Raw genomic sequence first — 20,492 nt, forward strand, 5'->3', positions numbered from 1 at the left:
CGGAGACGTTATGTCTGGGCTTTCAGTTTCTTCCCCGCGGTCGGTCCGCTTCAACCACTTAAGCATTTTTGTTCTGGCAAGAGTCGGCGCAGCGTGTGCGGTAGCAATTCCATTCCAAGTCCATATAATGTGGACTCCGGCCGAAGATTCTAGAACAGAATGCGCTGCTCTGTAGCCTATGGATGCAGGTGCATCGAAAGTGTAGCTACTATGTATTTTTCGCTGTTAACGTTTTAAAATTAAAATTGACAAACTAGGTGAATGTCTACGTATGTGTTACGGCTTTGTAAATAATATTAATGTAGAACTTTTTTTCTAGATCTATTTTTTTCCATTGTCCCGGGATTGTCCCAGATATGATAATTTTGTGTCTGGATGACATTTTTTATGGTCCCCGGGACGTCGGGACACCGTTAGTTTCGAGCGCTGCACTGTCTGGATTACACCAATTTGTCACATTTCCTTTTGGGTTATTTGGGGCACCCGCTACATTCCAGCAACTCATGGACAAGATCCTCTGCCCCCATGCTCCCTCTGCGTCAGGTAACCTGAAAAAGTGTGCAATTGGGCGGGTGGAATTACAGTATCTGGGTTTCCACTTGGGTCATGGGCAGATGCATCCCCAAATTGACAAGACTGCAGCCTGCCCGAAACCCCAAGACCAAAAGGGGGGTGAGACAGTTCCTGGGGCTGGCTATCATCATAGTTCATACCTAATTATTCAGATGTCACCAGCCCGCTGACTGATCTCATTAAAAACGGAGCACCAGATCCAGTCCAGTGGACGGAGCAGTCAACAGGTTTTCACTAAAGGTAAAAGCTGCACTGTGTGTGTGTGTGTGTTTTTTTTTTTTTTGGGGGGGGGCACGTCTACACTCCCCTAACTTCTCTCTCCCCTTTATTTTGCAGATGGATGCATCAGACAGAGGGCTGGGGGCCGTTTTGTGCCAGAAGATGGAGAGCGAGGAACATCCCCTGCCAGCCGCAAGATCTCAATGCATCAAATTAAGTCCAGCACCTTTGAAAAGGAGTGCTTGGCCATCAAGTGTGCGGTCCTCACTCTCCGATACTACCTGCTAGGGCACCCTTTCACCCTCTGTTCAGACCACATACCCCTCCAGTGGCTCCACCACATGAAGGATGCCAATGCGCAGATCACCTGTCAGTATCTCGCCCTCCAGCCATTTAAATTTGAGGTGGTCCACAAGCCGGGGGTACAGATGGCGGTGCCAGAATTCCTGTCTCATTGGGGGGGAGGAGTACGCTGCAGTCTGGACGGCTCCAGTGAGTTGGGCGGGAGTATGTGGCAGTGAGGGCATGGCCAAGTGTCAGTTTGTAAATGGAGGGCGGGGCCAATGAAGGTGAGTGGCAAAGTCATTTCACCTATTGTCAATTAATGTTTTGTGTGTGTTGCAGTGACAGTGGAGGATAGAAAAGGAGGACGAGAGCAAAGAGAGCTCCCTGGACCAGAACACAACTGTGTGCACATGTATCTGTGTCTTAAAATCAAGCAAGTGTGAAGCTTCAAGCCAAAATAAATGTGTGTGTAAATATCATCTCCCGCCTGCCGTGCTTCTGTACTCAATCCACATCATGGACTTGTTACAAGGCATTTCATGGCTTTACACGTCTTGGAGGGATCACGTGTTAGCCTTCACTCACATGGTTAGAGAGACTTGGCTAGTGGGTGGATACCAGCAGGTGACCACATTGGAGAGAAAAATGGGTGGAAGAAAAAAACTATAATCTTTTAATGTGGTGAAAACATAAGGACATGTTTATTTAACATTTATGGAAGGAGATCCAGGTATCAGTCATTAAGTTTCCCCATGATGGGAAAGTCTTCAGGACAGAGGAGTTTGTGCTTTCTGGTTTCTCAGTCACACAACCACTTGCATTTTTTTTTGGCTCAGAAGAAAACACATGAGTGACTGGAGAGAATGGCAGACATTCTGTAACATTAAATGTAAACAGAAACAAATAAAACATGCAATGTGTCATTCATTAATAAATTAAAAATGATAATCGTAGGCAAATCAGTGCAGTATGAGGTGAATCATATGCTTTGGGCTGTGCTGTTATATGAAAATAAATCACCTGGCATAGATTTTTATCTAACAGCATGACCCATCGTGTGGTATTCCATACTTATTTGGTTCAGGTTAACATCATTGGTTTATAATGACTGTGGCAGCGGAGGCGTGGTCAAGCGGCAGTCTGTGACCAGAGGGCGGAGTCAGGGAAGGTAAGTGGCAGAATCACTGCACCCGACGTCTGTTAATCTGTGTTTGTGTGTCTTCCCCAGTGACCGTGCCCTATATAAGGAGAGAGAGGGCAGAGGAAGGGAGCTCTCTCCCCAACCAGGCGACTTGTGTGTGTGTGTGTGTGTGTGTGTGTGTGTGTGTGTGCGCGCGCGCGCGCACGCACACATGTGGCTGGGGGAATAACGTTACACTGAAAAGTGGAAAACAAAGTTTTTTTGGAACTCAGTTCTGGCCTGCCATACTTCTGTGCTCCACCCACCTGCTCGCATACTACAACGACTAATGTATTTTAAGGAAATAAATGGGCAGCACGGTGGTGTAGTGGTTAGCACTGTCGCCTCACAGCAAGAAGGTTCTAGGATCAAGCCCAACAGCTGACGGGGGACCTTTCTGTGTAGAGTTTGTATGTTCTCCCGTGTCTGTGTGGGTTTCCTCCAGGTGCTCCGGCTTCCCTCACGGTTCAAAGACATGCAGTTAGGTTAAAATGGGATGGCCTTGGCCTGAAGTGCCCAAGAGTGGTGGCACACATGTACGCAGTGGCTTTGCTCCCCTATGACGAACTAAATTTTGTTGTACATTTGTGCAGTGACAAAGGCATTCTATTCTAAATAAATAAATAAAATGTTTAGTTTCTCTCATTCCTTGCTACCATATTTTACAAAGTTCATACTTTATCAATAAAAATATCAAGTTCAATTTGTTGATTAAATTATCAGAGACTGAAGCTACATCACAAATATACCTGTATTGCACTTTTAGTGCACCAGATAGTGTGGAGGGTAGAATAAACAGTGAGTGTTACTGAGCGCCAGAGTGGCCTGATGTCTTACAGAGGTAGTCTTTATTGTCAGGATCTTCCACTTTAACAGAGAGACCTTCAGGTGGATTATCAAGGTCGTCTCCATGGTTGTAGATTTTCAGCTCCAGCGGCTCCTCTTTCTTCACACGGACTTCTGACGTCCCTCCATCCGTGGATATCTCGGTTTTCATGTCCTCACAGAGCTAAAGATCAAACAACAAATCTGTTAGGGCGGAACGGTATTCATCCCACTCGGGAAGGTGCTGCTCTCATTTCTCACACCGTAGCTCATATTCTCAGTAGAGGCCTAGTTAATCTGTGACAATCCAGAGCCAAGGCCAAGGAGTAGACAAACAGGCTAAACTGACTGTCTGCTTGCTGCACAGAGTCATCACTCAGGGTCCACTATATAGAGACTGTGTTTCCCAAGCTAAATGAAAAACTAGTAGTAATACTCAGAGGTTGTTCTAGTAATCTAGATAATATAAAATTGCATCATACTGACTGTACAGCCACTGCCAGCACCTTTGATCTAAAGGTAGGACTACCAAATATTAGATCTCTTGCATTTAAAGCACTAATTGTTAATGAACTTATTACTGATCAGGAGTTTAAAGCTCAGAGGCAACGGTTTTAATTTTATGGACATTTGAAACTTTATATGTTAAAAAACCCTCTGTAATTTTCTTCTGGTCCCAAAAAGTATTGTTCATAAGTAATAATTAAAATAAGTTCGTGCGGCTCGTGGAAAATTTCTGTCAGCTATTTCCGTGACCACTTGGCGCATGACGTCATTTAAGCCAAACAAACCACTGAAGTCAAGTCCACTTCCGTGTATTTTCATTGCTGTTTGGCTTGAGTACAGACGTGCGTTTGGGAATTTCCAAAAAAAACAAAAAAACCCATGCCTTATTTTTGTGCAGTGAACTGTAACAACGGGACCGGTTCAGGAAGAAGTTTAAACCTTTTTCTGAGAGAGGAGAAGAGGACGAGAGAGTGGATTGTGCACGAGAGGGTTGGCAGCCGGGTAAATATGCCGCTCTGTGCTCCGATCGCTTAGAGGAGGATTCATTTTTGAAGAATCCCCATCTGTTGGAGAGTTTAGGTGTCAGTGTTGGACAGAGAAGCTCAAACCTGATGCTGTTCCAAAAAAATTCGAGCACAAAAGAAGAAACGTCAAAGAAGAAACGGACCAGCAACACTCAAGCAAAAAGGGGAAGATTGGAGGTAAACATTTTTTATCTTTGCTTGCAATTTTTCAAGTAAAGAATCCTGAGGGATCCTGTACAATCATTGTGGAAATGAGAAAAAGGGGATAGTTTGTCATGGCTACCTGCCAGCATGCTAACATGCTATTGACTAACATGATAAATGTCTGTGTGTATGTCCAAATGCAAGTGTTCCTAATGAAGTGGACATTAACCTGAAGTTAATCTGTCACCACTAAAATGATATCTGCGGGCATGCTAACATGCTAATGGTTCACATGCTATTTGCATCCTAAATGTATGTGCGTGTTTATACAGACACACATGTTCCTAATAATGTGGCCGTGAAGTTGATTAGTCACAGCTAACATACTAACTGCTAGCCTGCTAACATGACAATGGCTGACATGCTCAAGTTAAGTCAAAATTTATTTGAATAGCACTTTTAACAATAAGTCAAGTCAAAGTCAAATTTATTTGTATCGCACTTTTAACAGTAGACATTGTCACAAAGCAGCTTTACAGAATTTGAACAACTTAAAACATGAGCTAATTTTATCCCTAATTTATCCCCAATGATGAAGCCTGTGGCGACGGTGGCAAGGAAAAACTCCCTCAGACGACATGAGGAAGAAACCTCGAGAGGAACCAGACTCAAAAGGGAACCCATCCTCATCCGGGCAACAACAGACAACATGACCATAACATTAACAGTCCTAACATAAAGTCAGCTTCGTTGATGCTATAAACCCCCCACCGACGGAAACCTGAGCGCAAAACCGTTCACAACAACTGTAGTCCCAAAGTCAGTGAATATGTCTGTGCATGTTTTTATACAAGTGTTCCTAATAAAGTGGCCACTAAGTTGATTTGCAATGGCTGCTTGAGCGAGGCCCCTAACTCCCAACTGTTCCCCGGGCGCTGTTAGCATGGCTGCCCACTGCTCTGGGTATGTGTGTGTGTGTTCACTGCTTCAGATGGGTTAAATGCAGAGAGGAATTTCACAAGTGTACGATGAATAAAGTTGTGCTTTCTTTCTTCTTGTTCTTTTCACAGCAGGAGACAGACATAAAAAGCTGTTGTCTCCAATCATTCACGCCTGGTCCTTTGGGTAGTATCTCACTGGGCTGCAACAGCCCGCAACTAGTTGGAGACACAACAGTTGCGATAAAATATGTGAATTAGTGACAATTTTCACATGGAATCACACTGAATTGATATTCACATATTTTACCGCAATTGTTGTCTCCCCAACTAGTCGCAAGCTGTCGCAGCCTGGCTTTCCCTCGGCAGGCAGGGAAGTAGAGGAAGCCTCAAGGAAACTGACTTGAGAAGGGTTCGCGACGGCTTTGCGACACCAGCAACGCATTTGCAGCTATTTTGAGAGAAATTGTGTCGCACTAATTTTTTGAACATGTTCAAAATTTCAGCGACGAAGGAGCGACACTTTGCAACTCAGGCGAGGAAATTGAGAAGCCCTGCGAATGTTTCAAGACACTTTAAAAACTCTTTCGGGAATGACATTTGCAATTTGTTGCAAGCTGTCGCAGACCAGTGAGATACTAGCTTTTCCTGGCCAGGTATTTATCATCCCCCTGGACACAATATCCTCCAGGCCTGTAGAGGGTGCGCACACACTAACACAAAGGATAATACTGGCTCCAACACGCATCATTGCTCACAGTGTGGAAAGAGTGTTGCGATGCAGAGTCATCTCAAAATACACCAGTCCATTCACACAGGGGAGAAGCCGTTTCACTGCTCACAGTGTAGAGAGACGTTTACTTATTCAGTTCCATTTCAGACCCACAAGTGCACTAACTCAGAGACACTGCATGATTTAAAGTTGTCAAATTAAATATGGTTTTTATTAATGTTTTTGCTGAAATTGAATTGTTCATATTATATGACTACATATTATAAACAATCTTATCGTGATGTTTAAAACAAGACTGCTAATGTTTTCTTTTGATCTTATGTCGTTAAGTAGTCATTAATTACCACAAGTAATGATTTAACTGCAACACTATCAGTGTAGCACTGCAGCATGAGACGAATTGTTCATGGAATTATTACGGATCAGGAGTTTAATGCACTATGTTTAACGGAAATGTGGATCAAACCAAATGAGTATGGAGCATTTAAATGAAGCTATACACTTCATCCTCAGCTATATGCATCAGCCTCATCCAACTGGTTGAGGAGAAGGTGTCACAGTTATTTATAATGATAATCTAGTCATCATACAAAAACCTGAACAAAAATTCAATACGTATGAAGTTCTTTATACGAACATATGTAGCCAAAAAACAAGTCTACCCAGTCAGTTCAGCGAATTATAGCCCCAATTGCAAAAAAGTTGTGACGCTGTGTAAAACAAATAAAAACAATGCGAAGATTTGCAATTCATGGAAACCCTATATTTAATTGAAAATAGTACAAAGACAACATATCAAATGTTGAAACAGAAATTGTATTGTTTTTTGAAAAATATATGCTCATTTTGAATTTGATGTCAGCAACACATTTCAGAAAAATTGGGACGGGGCAACAAAAGACTGAAAAAGTTATGTAATGCTAACAAAACTAATTTGGTTAATTGGCAACAGGTCAGTAAGATGACTGGGTATTCTTGGGTTTCAGTCACATGACTTTTCTTTGCGATCTCACTTCCGGTAAAACAGCTGGTGGTCAAGCAAACCAAAATGGCTGCCATTGTGCAAACAACTTGTGATAACTTAGAGTATGCTCGTAATCTAGAAGCCACTGCTTGCTTTAGATATAGACCCCTTCGCAGTAAACGTCATTCATACGTAAGAGGAAATTGCGTGCGCAGCCTGGACCCAAAAAAGACTCAGCGACGGTAGAGACGAGAAGAAATATTTGGAAGAAATGCCTAGTTGTTGTGTTGTCAGGTGTCAGAATCGTAGCAGTGATGGGGTTAAAATGTACAGAATTCCAGCAGGATCTCACCCATTGCAAAAAAAAAAAAAAAAATCGCCGACGTCTATGGCTACAAGCCATCAAACGTGTAGACTGGGATGAAAGCACCATCAAAAACGCGCGGGTTTGCAGCGCCCACTTCATCACAGGTAAGATCAGGCTATTTATTAAATCTTTCTCATCTCATTATCTGTAGCCGCTTTATCCTTCTACAGGGTCGCAGGCAAGCTGGAGCCTATCCCAGCTGACTACGGGCAAAAGGCGAGGTACACCCTGGACAAGTCGGCAGGTCATCACAGGGCTTTAAATCTTTCTTTTTTATTCTTTCTAGTCTTCATTTATTGATGTAGCAAAATACTTTGGTAACATTTGTCTGATTAGCTGGGTCATAGTTACACAATGTAATGAATATTGTTAGCATGTTAACTTAGCTTTGCATGCAATTTTGTTTGTAGGAGAGGTCTCGCTTGACTCAAGCAGTCCAGATTTTGTGCCATCATTATTTGTGTATGCCGAAGATCACAATTTTAAAGCAAGGATGGAAAGGTAAAATTGTGTGCCCTCACTCTAAATGCCAACTTACGCTGACTGCTCTAACCTAGCTCCCGCCCCGTTCAGTTTCATTTCTGCTCTCTGCCTCTCGCTTTTTACGCAGCTCTGATTTCTCTTAGCTGCACTCTTTACACTATCATTCCTTTCATGCCATTACCTCCTGCAAATTGCTGTTTAGTGTTGGTATTTGCTGTTGTAGCTAAAGCCACATTTAATTTAATTAATTAAATATGGATAATACATTTAATTAAATACGGATCCGGTAGGCGATGTCCACTTGTTAGAGTTAACTTATTTATGTAGCATTCTCGATCTTGTAACGACAATTGTTTTGCATAATCTGACAGCTCATAATGCTGGTCTATGGGCAGCGCCATTGTTTCTGAGTCCAGGCTGCGCGCGCATCCTGGCAACGGTCGGTTTGATTACAAACATGCGAAGGGGTCTATACTCAGAAAATTGCTCTGTGCAATGGAATAGACTCCAACAGTCTGGGAAAGGAGGTCATATGATCTCGAAAACTACCCTTCAGTCGAGTTCCCCGACATCTTGAACTATCTGGTGTTGCAGACATCCTTCTACACCGCAAAACAGATGAAAGCATGGACGAGTATGGAGGCTTACAACTTTTTTTGTATGTGGCTGTACATAGACATGCATTTTATATACCGTAAAATACCAAATAATAGCCCGGGCTATTATTTGTCTCAATCACGTAAGAGACCCGGCGCGTATTAGAGACTAGGCGGCTATTTGGAACAGGCGATTAATTCCTTCTTCACAAACACCTTCCCCAAAATCTACCTCAAAACGGGGAAAAAAATCATTCTCAGATAGGCCTACTTTTAACCAGTATAACTTAGTTTGTTTAGAGTTAGATTACAGATAGCACGGTGCCGACTTCGGGGAATTTTGAAGACGCGCAGAATGCATCTTCGCATGGCACAGTCGGGGTGGATAAAGGATAAATCACACACCTTTTCCTGTTAATGACTAGTTAAGTGCATGCTTTACAAAATAATCAAGAAACCACACCATTGTCTGTGCGCAGCACTGTGATTTAATTACTCTGCAAAGTTATGGTCACTTGCTATCACCCTCACCCATGCAGCCTCCACCCTTTGCGCTTCGCGATGTCTGTCAATCTGAAATTGCATGGAGGGCGCGACGTTGAAGCAACATAATTAGGGTGCGAAGTGTCAAACCAAAGGGTTTTTTCTGTAGGTATCATGCCGCCATCTTGTGTCAGAACTACAATTCCCAGGCAACTTCCGTGTGACCTACGTCACGCGTGGGCGGGATCACCTACGTCAGTCTGCCATGCACGCATAAATCCAAGCGGAAGCTCTTCCATTTTGTCTCTCACGGCTGGCTCCCGATGGATCTGGACGTATAAAGAGGCGCTCTCCACCCCAAAAAGACGTCTTCTTTCTTGCAAGATCCATCACTCAGCGCGATTTTGCTTCTTACCCTTGGCAAAGGTAAACTCTAGAGTCGCGCGATCTCTAAACTCAGCCTGAGTTACAACCGGTTTACTTGCATTAGAAGTGACGTCACGACTGCAGCCCAGGCAGTCAGAAGTTAAGAAGCGATTGAATCCTTTTTAACTCAAAAGCGTTGTGCATCTGATTCTGATCAGAGACTTTTCCTCACGAACGCTGAGATTCGGACCAAGAACCCTCTGCTTTTCACGGGAACCACCCAAGTGCTCCGCTGGACCCGGAAGTTTTCTCCGCCTCCATCACGAGCGGCTCACGTGCTCCCACGGCGAGGCCCGAGACTACACCGGCGAATAGTTCTTCATATCTTGCTAAAGGCAGGATTAAGTAAGATTTTGGCATTTGGGCATAATTAGGATAGTCTTAGGAATTTGCTTTTATTTGAAATAGTGTGAATTTAAACCCAGGTTTATTGTTACACTGTTGAACACGCAGCGTGTTGATTTATTTTGGTTCTATGTTCTCTCAATTGTTTAATAGATAGGCTGCGCATGCTTCTCTCTTTTATTCTTTACTACTAACATATAGTTCTCATTATTATACATCTTGATGTCATTAAGATTTCAGTGGATTCAGTATGGTTATGAGCTAGTGGGTTAGCTACAGCTTCGCTTTTGTCTGCTTAGCAACACAAAGCTAATCAAGGCCTACCATGTGCTCAGCAAGCCATCAGGCCTAACAAACACACTTTAGCTAGGCTATAGGGCCTTTCACAAACACATACTAGCAACACAAGGCTAATCTAGGCCTCCACCACGTGTAGTTAGCTACACGAGGCTAAACACAGAGCTAATCCTTTGTTCTGTTTAGATAACATTCTTTTGTTTAGCTACCAACAAGCTAGGCCTCCACCACGTGTAGTTAGCTACACGAGGCTAAACACATGGTCAAGTCCTTCACACTCCCTCTCTCTCTCTCTCTCTCTCACACACACACACACACACACACACTTCACTGCTTGTATATATTGATTTATCTTTTTATCTTTGTATAATAAATTCATTTATTAAACAAACTGTGTTTATTTGTGTGAACAACATCTGAAGTCCCCAATTTTCTCAAAGAATTCAAAAAGGGTGCAAATGTTATATAATATGGTAAGTGATCTTAATAATTTGGAAATGTACCATAATTTAGCTGTTTGGTAATTTATTATTAAGCACCAGGATTAATGGTATGATTCACTAAATGATTCCCTAAATGATTCATTGAACAATTCCCTAAATGATTCACTAAATGATTCATTGAACGATTCACTGAACGATTCACTTCAAATGAGAGTGATTCTATGGTATGATTCAATTCAAACGAGTCAAATTAAATGATTCAATGGGATTGATTCATTTTAATTATTGACCTTCAAAATTTAATGAGACTGATTTAACGAGATTGATCACTTAATATCAATAATTAACTGATTGCACCCACAGTTAAAATGGTGCCCCGTGTGAGGCGATTGGTTTGTTGACTTCTGGATTGTTGTTCAACAACAAATAAACTATCAGTTTAATTCAGCAACTGCTAAGGTATATCCCCAGGTGTGTTAAAACGGATAACAGTAGTGTGATAACCATATCACCAATACTCATAACCTATTCAACTTAGGATAAGAGAGCATTTCCAAATAAACCTTCATAATTAATTACATAGTTAATTAATAATGATTAAATTAATAATTAACTTGATTAATTATCTAACATCCAGCCTAAGTAAAATGGCATCCCCTCATGTCTCAAAAATGGAAGACAACGCTCAAGACGTGTCTCTCCTTGAGGTCATTGCAGACCTCATTCACTGCTCTGCCTCCGAAAAGGCAAACATTAAGTACATGAGTGAGAGTGAATGCCAAAACAACCTAGACAATTCAAACAAACATATGAGAGATCCAAAAAGAACAACTATTAGTGTCCAAGTGGCACTAGGTAAGCTATTCCTATCATACTTCCAAAATGCTGATTCAGAAATCAGATGCCTTCGCGGAGAGGTTGAAAGGCTGACCACCAGCAACGCCAAGCTGACAGCCGATCATAATGATTTACATAGGGAGTGTGAGCTCTTGAAGACCTCCCTTGATAATTGCACCAAACGGCTAGAGAAAGCCGAAATGGTTGCTAAGAGGGCTGCCCAGGAGCAGACCCCCCAAGAGCAGCGCGAGGGGCGTGAAAGACCCCCAACAATGCGCCAAAGCTCAGAGCGGGAAGAGGCGTCCGAACCGGACACCGTAAATGATCTGGTCGAGAACCAGACATCCCGCCAAACTCCATCAACTCGCTACACGACTCCGTCGTCGTCTAGCCAGGATGGAGCCGCCCTGCGCTCATCCCGAGCCCAGGCCCGTAGCACACCTAGGTCAGTGCGCTTCAGTCTCCCTGATCCATCTCCAGACGAATCAGACCACGCATCTCGTGCGAAGCGGGAGCGATTCCAGAGTAGCTCAGATAGTGAGTACTCAGAAGAGCCAAGAAGGTCGCACAAGGACGTGCACCAAACCCTTCGTTTACGGCAAATTGACCTACTTGCCAAAGATGTCGAACAATTCGATCCCGACAATCAAAGAACAAATGTAAATAACTATTTACGAGAAATTGATCGATGCCTGATGGACCTGCCGAACGCCACAACACGTGAAAAACTTAAACTAATCTGGAAGACCTCCAGTAGTAGCGTTCGTGCCTTTTTAGAGACACTACCCCCAAACATTCGCGATAGTTATTCGAAACTTCGCAATTACATGAGGGAAGAATATGCGCCATACACGGACGAAACCTCCGCGATATTGTGTGCATTACAAGTCAAACAAAAACGGTCTGAGGCGCCTCGTGAATATTACAGACGGCTACGTACTGCCTATTTCCAAGGTAGTAGTGCACCAGGGTTGGAAGAAGATAGAGGTTTCATATCTCTCTTCTTGCATAACCTCCACCCAAGCGTGCGGACCCATGTCACACTGACGTGTCGACAAGGTCGCTATTCGATGAGGGAAATTAGGCGACTAGCCCAAATGACCTGGGAGACCATTGTCAAAACCGCAAACGGAAATGATGATGAACCCAGAGTCCTTAGTCTCCAGGGTGAGGACAAGCCCCCGCTAACCTTAGGAGGTGAAGCACCGAAAGGGGGACCCACCTGGAAAAATTCCGGTCCAGCCCGATCCTTGCCGAGCCATCACAAGGGTGAGTGGAAAATTCGACAAGGTAAGGCCAGGAGGGACCAAGGGCGAGTCCACAGTGACGATGGCAATCGCCCATCACATGAAAAGGGTCATAGGGAACAAAACGGTTGGCAGCAAAACCGTCATCCCCGCTCTGACCAGAAACGGCAGAAGCGTTCCGACCGTAGCTCTAAACGCAAGGGTAGAGACGACCAACACAGTGACTCAGACCAACCTGGTGAGTTCCACTCAGAGCTGGACTCTTTAAAAGCCCAGTTGGCTGAGATTAAAGAACTGTTACAGGAGACGTCAGACCCCTCAACAGATAAAACAAAAGAGCCCAAGAAAAATGGCAAAAGGCCATTCACTGGCATGACTAGGCCAGGAACCACGGGTATATCTCGTGAAAGGGGGAGGAGATCCCTCTGAAACAGCAGGCGAGGGTCAGGATGTAGGGCCCCCCCTGGTGGCGAAGGCAAACACACAAAACGCACTTCATGTGCGCTAAAGTCTTCACCACCATTTCTCAGACACATGGCTCTCACAAGGCGACCCAATCCCAACCAAGCCCTGCAACATAAACTTAGTCAACTTCACACAAAACAAAACCCCACAGTCGTTGGATCCCACAAAACATGCACAAACCCGTTGCGACGAGATTAGTGCGAACACCGATCAACCAAGCGCCACGCGAGATCAAATTTCTGATGAACTTCAGTTCATGTCTTTGCGCACTGAGTCCGGTGTCGAAACACCCGACATCGCGATTCCCCCTAGTGGCAAAAATCTCCCTCTATCCATCGACTCAGACACAGACACCCATTTCACTGCTGGTGTAATGGCTGCGCTGTGGAACATGTTAGGCGTCAAGGCGAAATTCCATATCGCGTACCACCCTCAATTCTCTGGTCAGGCTGAACGAGCCATTCAAACCATTGTGAGCATGCTGCAAAAGTATATCACAAACCATGGTAAAATTTGTGATGTGAAACTTCCCTTGGTGCTAAGGGCCATTCGGTCCACCCCTCATTGCGCCACTGAAGTCACACCCTTTGGGATGATGACTGGGCGAGAGTCGGTTCTTCCCCCGCATCTCCTATACAAACCAGAGGCCATGAGCGTCGCGATTGCATACACTGCACATCAACATGTCGCCGACCTACAACGCCACCTACAGTCAATCTTTACAGGTGCCCAAAAGAATCTCGATTCGAGAGTAGAAGGACACAAAGCCTACTACGCCCGAATCTCAGAGAAGTTCCTACCACCCTGGTCGAGACCTTTCGATCGTGGGAAAACCGTTCCCCGTCGCGTATCACATTAGGATATCTAGGCCTAATCAAATGCTTTCATATCGATTTCCATGATAATCGAATCAAACCTTTTGAACAGTCCTCACTCCAAAAGGGGGTGGACGACAGCTAGGCCCATCCTGTCCACTTAGCTTGTACGCATCACTCAACCATAAGCGTACACTAACATTCCCGGTCAGACTTCACCAACACAAAGAAGTAACCCTTCAGTATAACATGGTAGATAAAATACTAAAATCCGCTATTATTACTAGTGTGTAGTCATCGCAAATACACCTGGCGTATAGTCTTGGCAGTGCTATCCTCACTTTTGTGAATCCACAAAACTTAGAGATGTGCACCTTCACGAAAGACATCCACTGGGTCTGCCCAGGCAACCCATACATAACACTACACACCTAGCTAGATAAAGATGGTCTGTGTCCCCGACAGCTAGCCGCAGTAGCGCACGCTTTCTAGCCAGACCCCCCACTGCTATCACCTTCCCAGAAGATTAGGTTTGCCAACCCAAACACTAATACTTCTTTCCTTCCTTCATTTCTTCTCTTTTCTTGTTTTTTTTATGCATAAGAAATTGAATACTACATGTTTCATGTTCAATGTTTAATTTTTTTGATGTGGTTTTGATCTAGTTAGTTAGTGATTATATGCCCAAAATGCCCATAGTGATTATATGCCCAAAATGCCTCTGTCTCCAACTGTCTTACTGGAACTCACAAGTTTACAGTCTTCACAGGACACCATGGACTGCACAGGACAAGTCTACCTCAAGGACTATGGACACGGCGATGATACGATACGGTGCTCTCAGTGCTACGACTCCGTCATACCCCTGAGACCAAAAGGGGGACTGTAGGTATCATGCCGCCATCTTGTGTCAGAACTACAATTCCCAGGCAACTTCCGTGTGACCTACGTCACGCGTGGGCGGGATCACCTACGTCAGTCTGCCATGCACGCATAAATCCAAGCGGAAGCTCTTCCATTTTGTCTCTCACGGCTGGCTCCCGATGGATCTGGACGTATAAAGAGGCGCTCTCCACCCCAAAAAGACGTCTTCTTTCTTGCAAGATCCATCACTCAGCGCGATTTTGCTTCTTACCCTTGGCAAAGGTAAACTCTAGAGTCGCGCGATCTCTAAACTCAGCCTGAGTTACAACCGGTTTACTTGCATTAGAAGTGACGTCACGACTGCAGCCCAGGCAGTCAGAAGTTAAGAAGCGATTGAATCCTTTTTAACTCAAAAGCGTTGTGCATCTGATTCTGATCAGAGACTTTTCCTCACGAACGCTGAGATTCGGACCAAGAACCCTCTGCTTTTCACGGGAACCACCCAAGTGCTCCGCTGGACCCGGAAGTTTTCTCCGCCTCCATCACGAGCGGCTCACGTGCTCCCACGGCGAGGCCCGAGACTACACCGGCGAATAGTTCTTCATATCTTGCTAAAGGCAGGATTAAGTAAGATTTTGGCATTTGGGCATAATTAGGATAGTCTTAGGAATTTGCTTTTATTTGAAATAGTGTGAATTTAAACCCAGGTTTATTGTTACACTGTTGAACACGCAGCGTGTTGATTTATTTTGGTTCTATGTTCTCTCAATTGTTTAATAGATAGGCTGCGCATGCTTCTCTCTTTTATTCTTTACTACTAACATATAGTTCTCATTATTATACATCTTGATGTCATTAAGATTTCAGTGGATTCAGTATGGTTATGAGCTAGTGGGTTAGCTACAGCTTCGCTTTTGTCTGCTTAGCAACACAAAGCTAATCAAGGCCTACCATGTGCTCAGCAAGCCATCAGGCCTAACAAACACACTTTAGCTAGGCTATAGGGCCTTTCACAAACACATACTAGCAACACAAGGCTAATCTAGGCCTCCACCACGTGTAGTTAGCTACACGAGGCTAAACACAGAGCTAATCCTTTGTTCTGTTTAGATAACATTCTTTTGTTTAGCTACCAACAAGCTAGGCCTCCACCACGTGTAGTTAGCTACACGAGGCTAAACACATGGTCAAGTCCTTCACACTCCCTCTCTCTCTCTCTCTCTCTCACACACACACACACACACACTTCACTGCTTGTATATATTGATTTATCTTTTTATCTTTGTATAATAAATTCATTTATTAAACAAACTGTGTTTATTTGTGTGAACAACATCTGAAGTCCCCAATTTTCTCAAAGAATTCAAAAAGGGTGCAAATGTTATATAATATGGTAAGTGATCTTAATAATTTGGAAATGTACCATAATTTAGCTGTTTGGTAATTTATTATTAAGCACCAGGATTAATGGTATGATTCACTAAATGATTCCCTAAATGATTCATTGAACAATTCCCTAAATGATTCACTAAATGATTCATTGAACGATTCACTGAACGATTCACTTCAAATGAGAGTGATTCTATGGTATGATTCAATTCAAACGAGTCAAATTAAATGATTCAATGGGATTGATTCATTTTAATTATTGACCTTCAAAATTTAATGAGACTGATTTAACGAGATTGATCACTTAATATCAATAATTAACTGATTGCACCCACATTTCTTATGCTGAAAAATAAGTGACCTGCAGTGGCTACATACTGTCATCTTGCATTCTCACGTTTCTCTCCAAGACGTCTCCCTATTTGGCGGATATGAGCCTATTCCCCGAGTGAGTTGGTACGGTGGCTCGACCCCGTAGAAAACTTAAAGTTCAGATGAAAGTTAGTTGAATAGGTTACTGACTTGTAGGCCTACATGTTGCCTGCCTGACGCGTGCTTCTGCCCAACTTGCACGACAGATTACTTGTTGAAAAGGCCCCTTGGATTAGATTGGCCGCGAGCAGACTGAAATGCATGTTAGAACGCTCTCACCTTTTTTGTAAAGCGTCTTCCAGATCCGAATGGGTAAGGGCAAGTGAAATGGTATAAGGTCTTTAATAAAACTCAGTGTGTGCTTTGACGCATGCATTCGGCAATTTAGGTCGTTTAACAGAAGCAGCAGTCCAACCTTGGAAACCCGCAGTCCTCAATGTCACCACACACGCTGGCTTTCGTTGGGTATACCCAAAGGGGTATTCCTCATTCGATGACGTAAGTGATATCCCACACACCCATGTCAAACGTAATTGGCTAAGACATCTGTCAAAAGTTACAGAGTTGCATTCCTCAAGAAATATTACGGTAGACCAAGATTATAACATTGAAATGGCATGTTTATTATCACGTAAGTTACGTGTAAGTTACGTGTCATTCTGAGATGCGCAGATAGACAGTAAAGGGAATTCCGAATTCCCTTTACTGTCTATCTGCGCATCTCAGAATGACACAGGACAATGGGCGAACTAGATTTTTTTTTTTTCCCCCCAGCCGCGGCGCGCCGGAACGCTATCACCCCTGCGTAACAAAATGTTGTAAACAGTATTATAGAAATAATTTCATTTTTCATTCATTCATTCATTCATTCATTCATATTGTTTCGGTAGAAAACTATGCAATGCAAAATCGTTTAAACACCAGAAAACCAGAAAAGTGCTGGGCCTCAAGATTCTAGATAGAACGTTCGGACGCTTTTTTTTTTTTTTAGACCCCGGCGACTATTCGGAACCGGCCTTTATTTGTCACAACACACGCGTACACCCGGCCGTTAAAGGGAACTCGGCGGTTAATTGGAACTCGGCTATTATTTGGTATTTTACGGTATATATATATATATATATATATATATATATATATATATATATATATATATGAAAAAGCTAGTGGTAAGTACATTCAATGAATGGAAAGACATACTTTTGTGTCTCAAATAGTAAAATGTACATCATTTACATTGCGAATTATTTCATAAATAAACACATCTTACCCCATTTATCATTGGCCCATCATGCATGTGAAGATGAGGAGGGCAGGTTGTTTAATTGCCTCCTAAATGCAATGGGAAACTGAATGATAAGACAGTACTGCAGTGCAGACTCCTGTTTTATCATGTTTTTAGTTTTATAATTCATCTTTGCGAGATTGCTAGTCATTGTTACAGGCAAAACAAAGTGTGCTTTGTGTCCTAAACTCTATGTAAAAAGACGTATTGCGTACTAGTACAGTACACAAGTCTTACATATAGGATATTGATTTACGCTTCATGTTTTCAGGGCTTGTCTTACTTTTCTGTTGCAGAAATAAATGTGTTTAATTTTTTTTTAAACATGTACTTTTGTTTAAATAACTCAATTATATCCCTGGAAAACAATCAGTATTGCCTTGAACCATGTACAGGTAGTCGTCGACTTACAACTGCGTTTGGTTACGACTGACCGGTCGTAAACTGATCTGGTCGTAAGTCAGCCTATGTTAAATGAACGTAAGTATATTGTGATGTGTAATGATATTGTAATCATCTTAAAGTCTTATTTTATCAACATTTTCTTATTTCATTACCTTGGCTCATTATTTGGTTTAAGTCAAACACTGCATACTACACTGCGTAGAGTACAATTCATTTAATATGCGCAAAACAAAAAATACGAAATACAGGTGTGAAAAATAGAAAACATTTTAGTTTGAAACATACCAAAATACAAATGTAAAACATAGCAAAATACAAAACTTAGTGACTGCTGGCATCACTGGTGCTTGGCTGTGGGTCGTCTACGTCATCATCAGCTGTTGCAGCGCTCGGGCTGGCGGGAGGATTTGCTCACTTCATAAACCAGGAGCTGGGGAGGAAGCTGTATGACGGAGCGCGAGAGAGACTGTGAGTGTGTCTGGAGCTGGGGGTGGAAACTGTCGTACGCGGCGAGAGGCGCTGCCAGGAGCTGGGGGCGAGAGGCGCTGCCGGGACCTGGGGCGGAAACTGTCGTACGCGGCGAGAGACGCTGCCGGGAGCTGGGGCGGAAACTGTCATATGCTCAGCTAGCTCAGCTGGGAAACACTTGCCAGTCATATCCAGACGGTCGTAAAGCCGATCGGTCGTAAGTCGCAAGTCGACAACTACCGGTACTTGAAAACTTGCCGAAATACCACAAAGTTTTAGGGCAAAAGGAAATTCAAGGTGGGCAAAAGGTGTCAAAAGTTAACATTGAGTCCTGGACTGTTGGCATCTGATCAGGTCTGTGTCTCCCTGCTTGTATTGCTTGACCTTAGTGCAGCCTTTGACACCACTGATCATTCCATTCTCCTGGATAGATTAGAAAATGTTGAGAGTTAAGGGAACGGCCCTCTCCTGGCTCAGCTCTTATTTAACTGATCATTATCAGTTTGTTGATGTAAATCGTGATTTTTCTGGCCATACTAAGGTCAAGTTTGATGTTCCACAAGGTTCTGTCTTCGGCCCACTGCTTTTTTCCTTTATAGCTGCTACCTATGGGTTAGATTATTCGTAAGCATGATATCAGCTTCCACTGTTAGGCGATGACAATTTTATGTTTCTGAAAAGCCAGATGAGACACAATAGCTTAATAAAACTGAGAAATGTGTCAAGGACATTAGACACTGGATGCTTATGAATTTCCTTCTACTTAACTCGGACAAGACAGAAGTACCTGTACTAGGACCACATGCAGCTAGAAGTAGGTTTTTTGATTACAGAGTAACTCTAGATGGCCTTTCTGTTCTTCATGTGCAGCAATAAAACACCTCGGTGTGATCATTGACTCCAGTCTTTTGTTTGAAATTCATACTGATAACATTATAAGGTTAGCTTTCTTTCATCTCAGAAATATTGCCAAGACAAGAAATATAATTTCATTGCATGATGCAGTAAAACTACTTAATGCTTTTGTTACCTCCAGGTTGGATTATTGTAATGCCTTACTGTCTGGATATTCCAGTAAGTGCATAAACAAGCTCCAGTCAGTTCAAAACGCAGCAGAAAGAGTCCTTACTAGAACTAGAAGATATGACCCCATCACCCCTGTCTTATCCACACTGCATTGACTCCCAATCAAATTTTGTATTGTTTATAAAATACTACTATTCACCTTTAAAGTGCACATCACAGGTAAATTCAGGAGCAAGATCAATGTAATTCTCCTATTTTATATTAAACTTTGGTCAAATATCTGTCACATTCTGCATTCTCTGCAATGTTTACCTTGCGCATTACCAGAAAAATTCAGTTGAAATCAAGCCATTTGAGGTGAATTGGTCAGCCTCTGAAAAAACTTGCCATTTGGATTTCCCACCAAACGTTGATTTTCGTGACATCATGTGAGGGACGCCTCCCTCTGAATCCTACGTCAGTGCTGGTTTGTTTATGAGAATACAACCTGGTGGTTTTCTGCAAATTTCTTCAACGTTATCACATAATTATTAAAATGGTTAATGGATGTATCGTAGGAGGGTGTAGCAACACCAATATTGATGGGATTAGTACTCATCGTTTTCCAAAAGACTGGACAATGAGAGAGAAATGGGAGCGCTTCCTCTACACAGGCTGTGCACAGAGACTGCGCAAAGCTCATGCAACCTACTCGCGCTTCCTCAGGTTACATCACGAATCTGGCTCCAGACTCCCTTGGGATTTTTCCAGACACGTTTTATTTTATTTTTTTCTGCTGTAGACAGATGGCCTTGTGCAAAATTATCCTTCTGGATGATTGTGTCAAGGGACATACTTTCATATAAAAAAAAGAAAAGAAGTTGATGCACTTTAAAGCACTGAATAGTCTCACACCACAGTACCTGAGCAAACTTCTGGTCCTTTTTGACCCACCATGCCTACTTAGATCAAAAGGTGCAAACTATCTGCTGGTACCTCATATAATGA

The 20,492-nt window shown here is 43.0% G+C and overlaps 1 protein-coding gene across 5 annotated transcripts in view; it reads right to left on the bottom strand.

Moving 5' to 3' along the window:
* The window catches only part of LOC132870999 (gastrula zinc finger protein XlCGF26.1-like), a 241,713-nt gene that overhangs the window by 62,059 nt on the left and 159,162 nt on the right, over window positions 1-20,492 (bottom strand). Inside the window, exon 2 of one of the 5 annotated variants that reach the window (XM_060905122.1) lies at window positions 3,095-3,266. The exons of 3 other annotated variants lie outside the window; for them this stretch is intronic. In XM_060905122.1, the coding sequence (XP_060761105.1) occupies window positions 3,095-3,254 (160 nt within the window). In that variant the 5' untranslated portion in view covers window positions 3,255-3,266. Of the gene's footprint in view, window positions 1-3,094; window positions 3,267-20,492 lie in introns of those variants that run through there. One more of the 5 variants, XM_060905127.1, reaches the window with a different exon arrangement.

This window comes from Neoarius graeffei, chromosome 22, assembly GCF_027579695.1.
Source record: "Neoarius graeffei isolate fNeoGra1 chromosome 22, fNeoGra1.pri, whole genome shotgun sequence".
Taxonomy (NCBI): domain Eukaryota; kingdom Metazoa; phylum Chordata; class Actinopteri; order Siluriformes; family Ariidae; genus Neoarius; species Neoarius graeffei.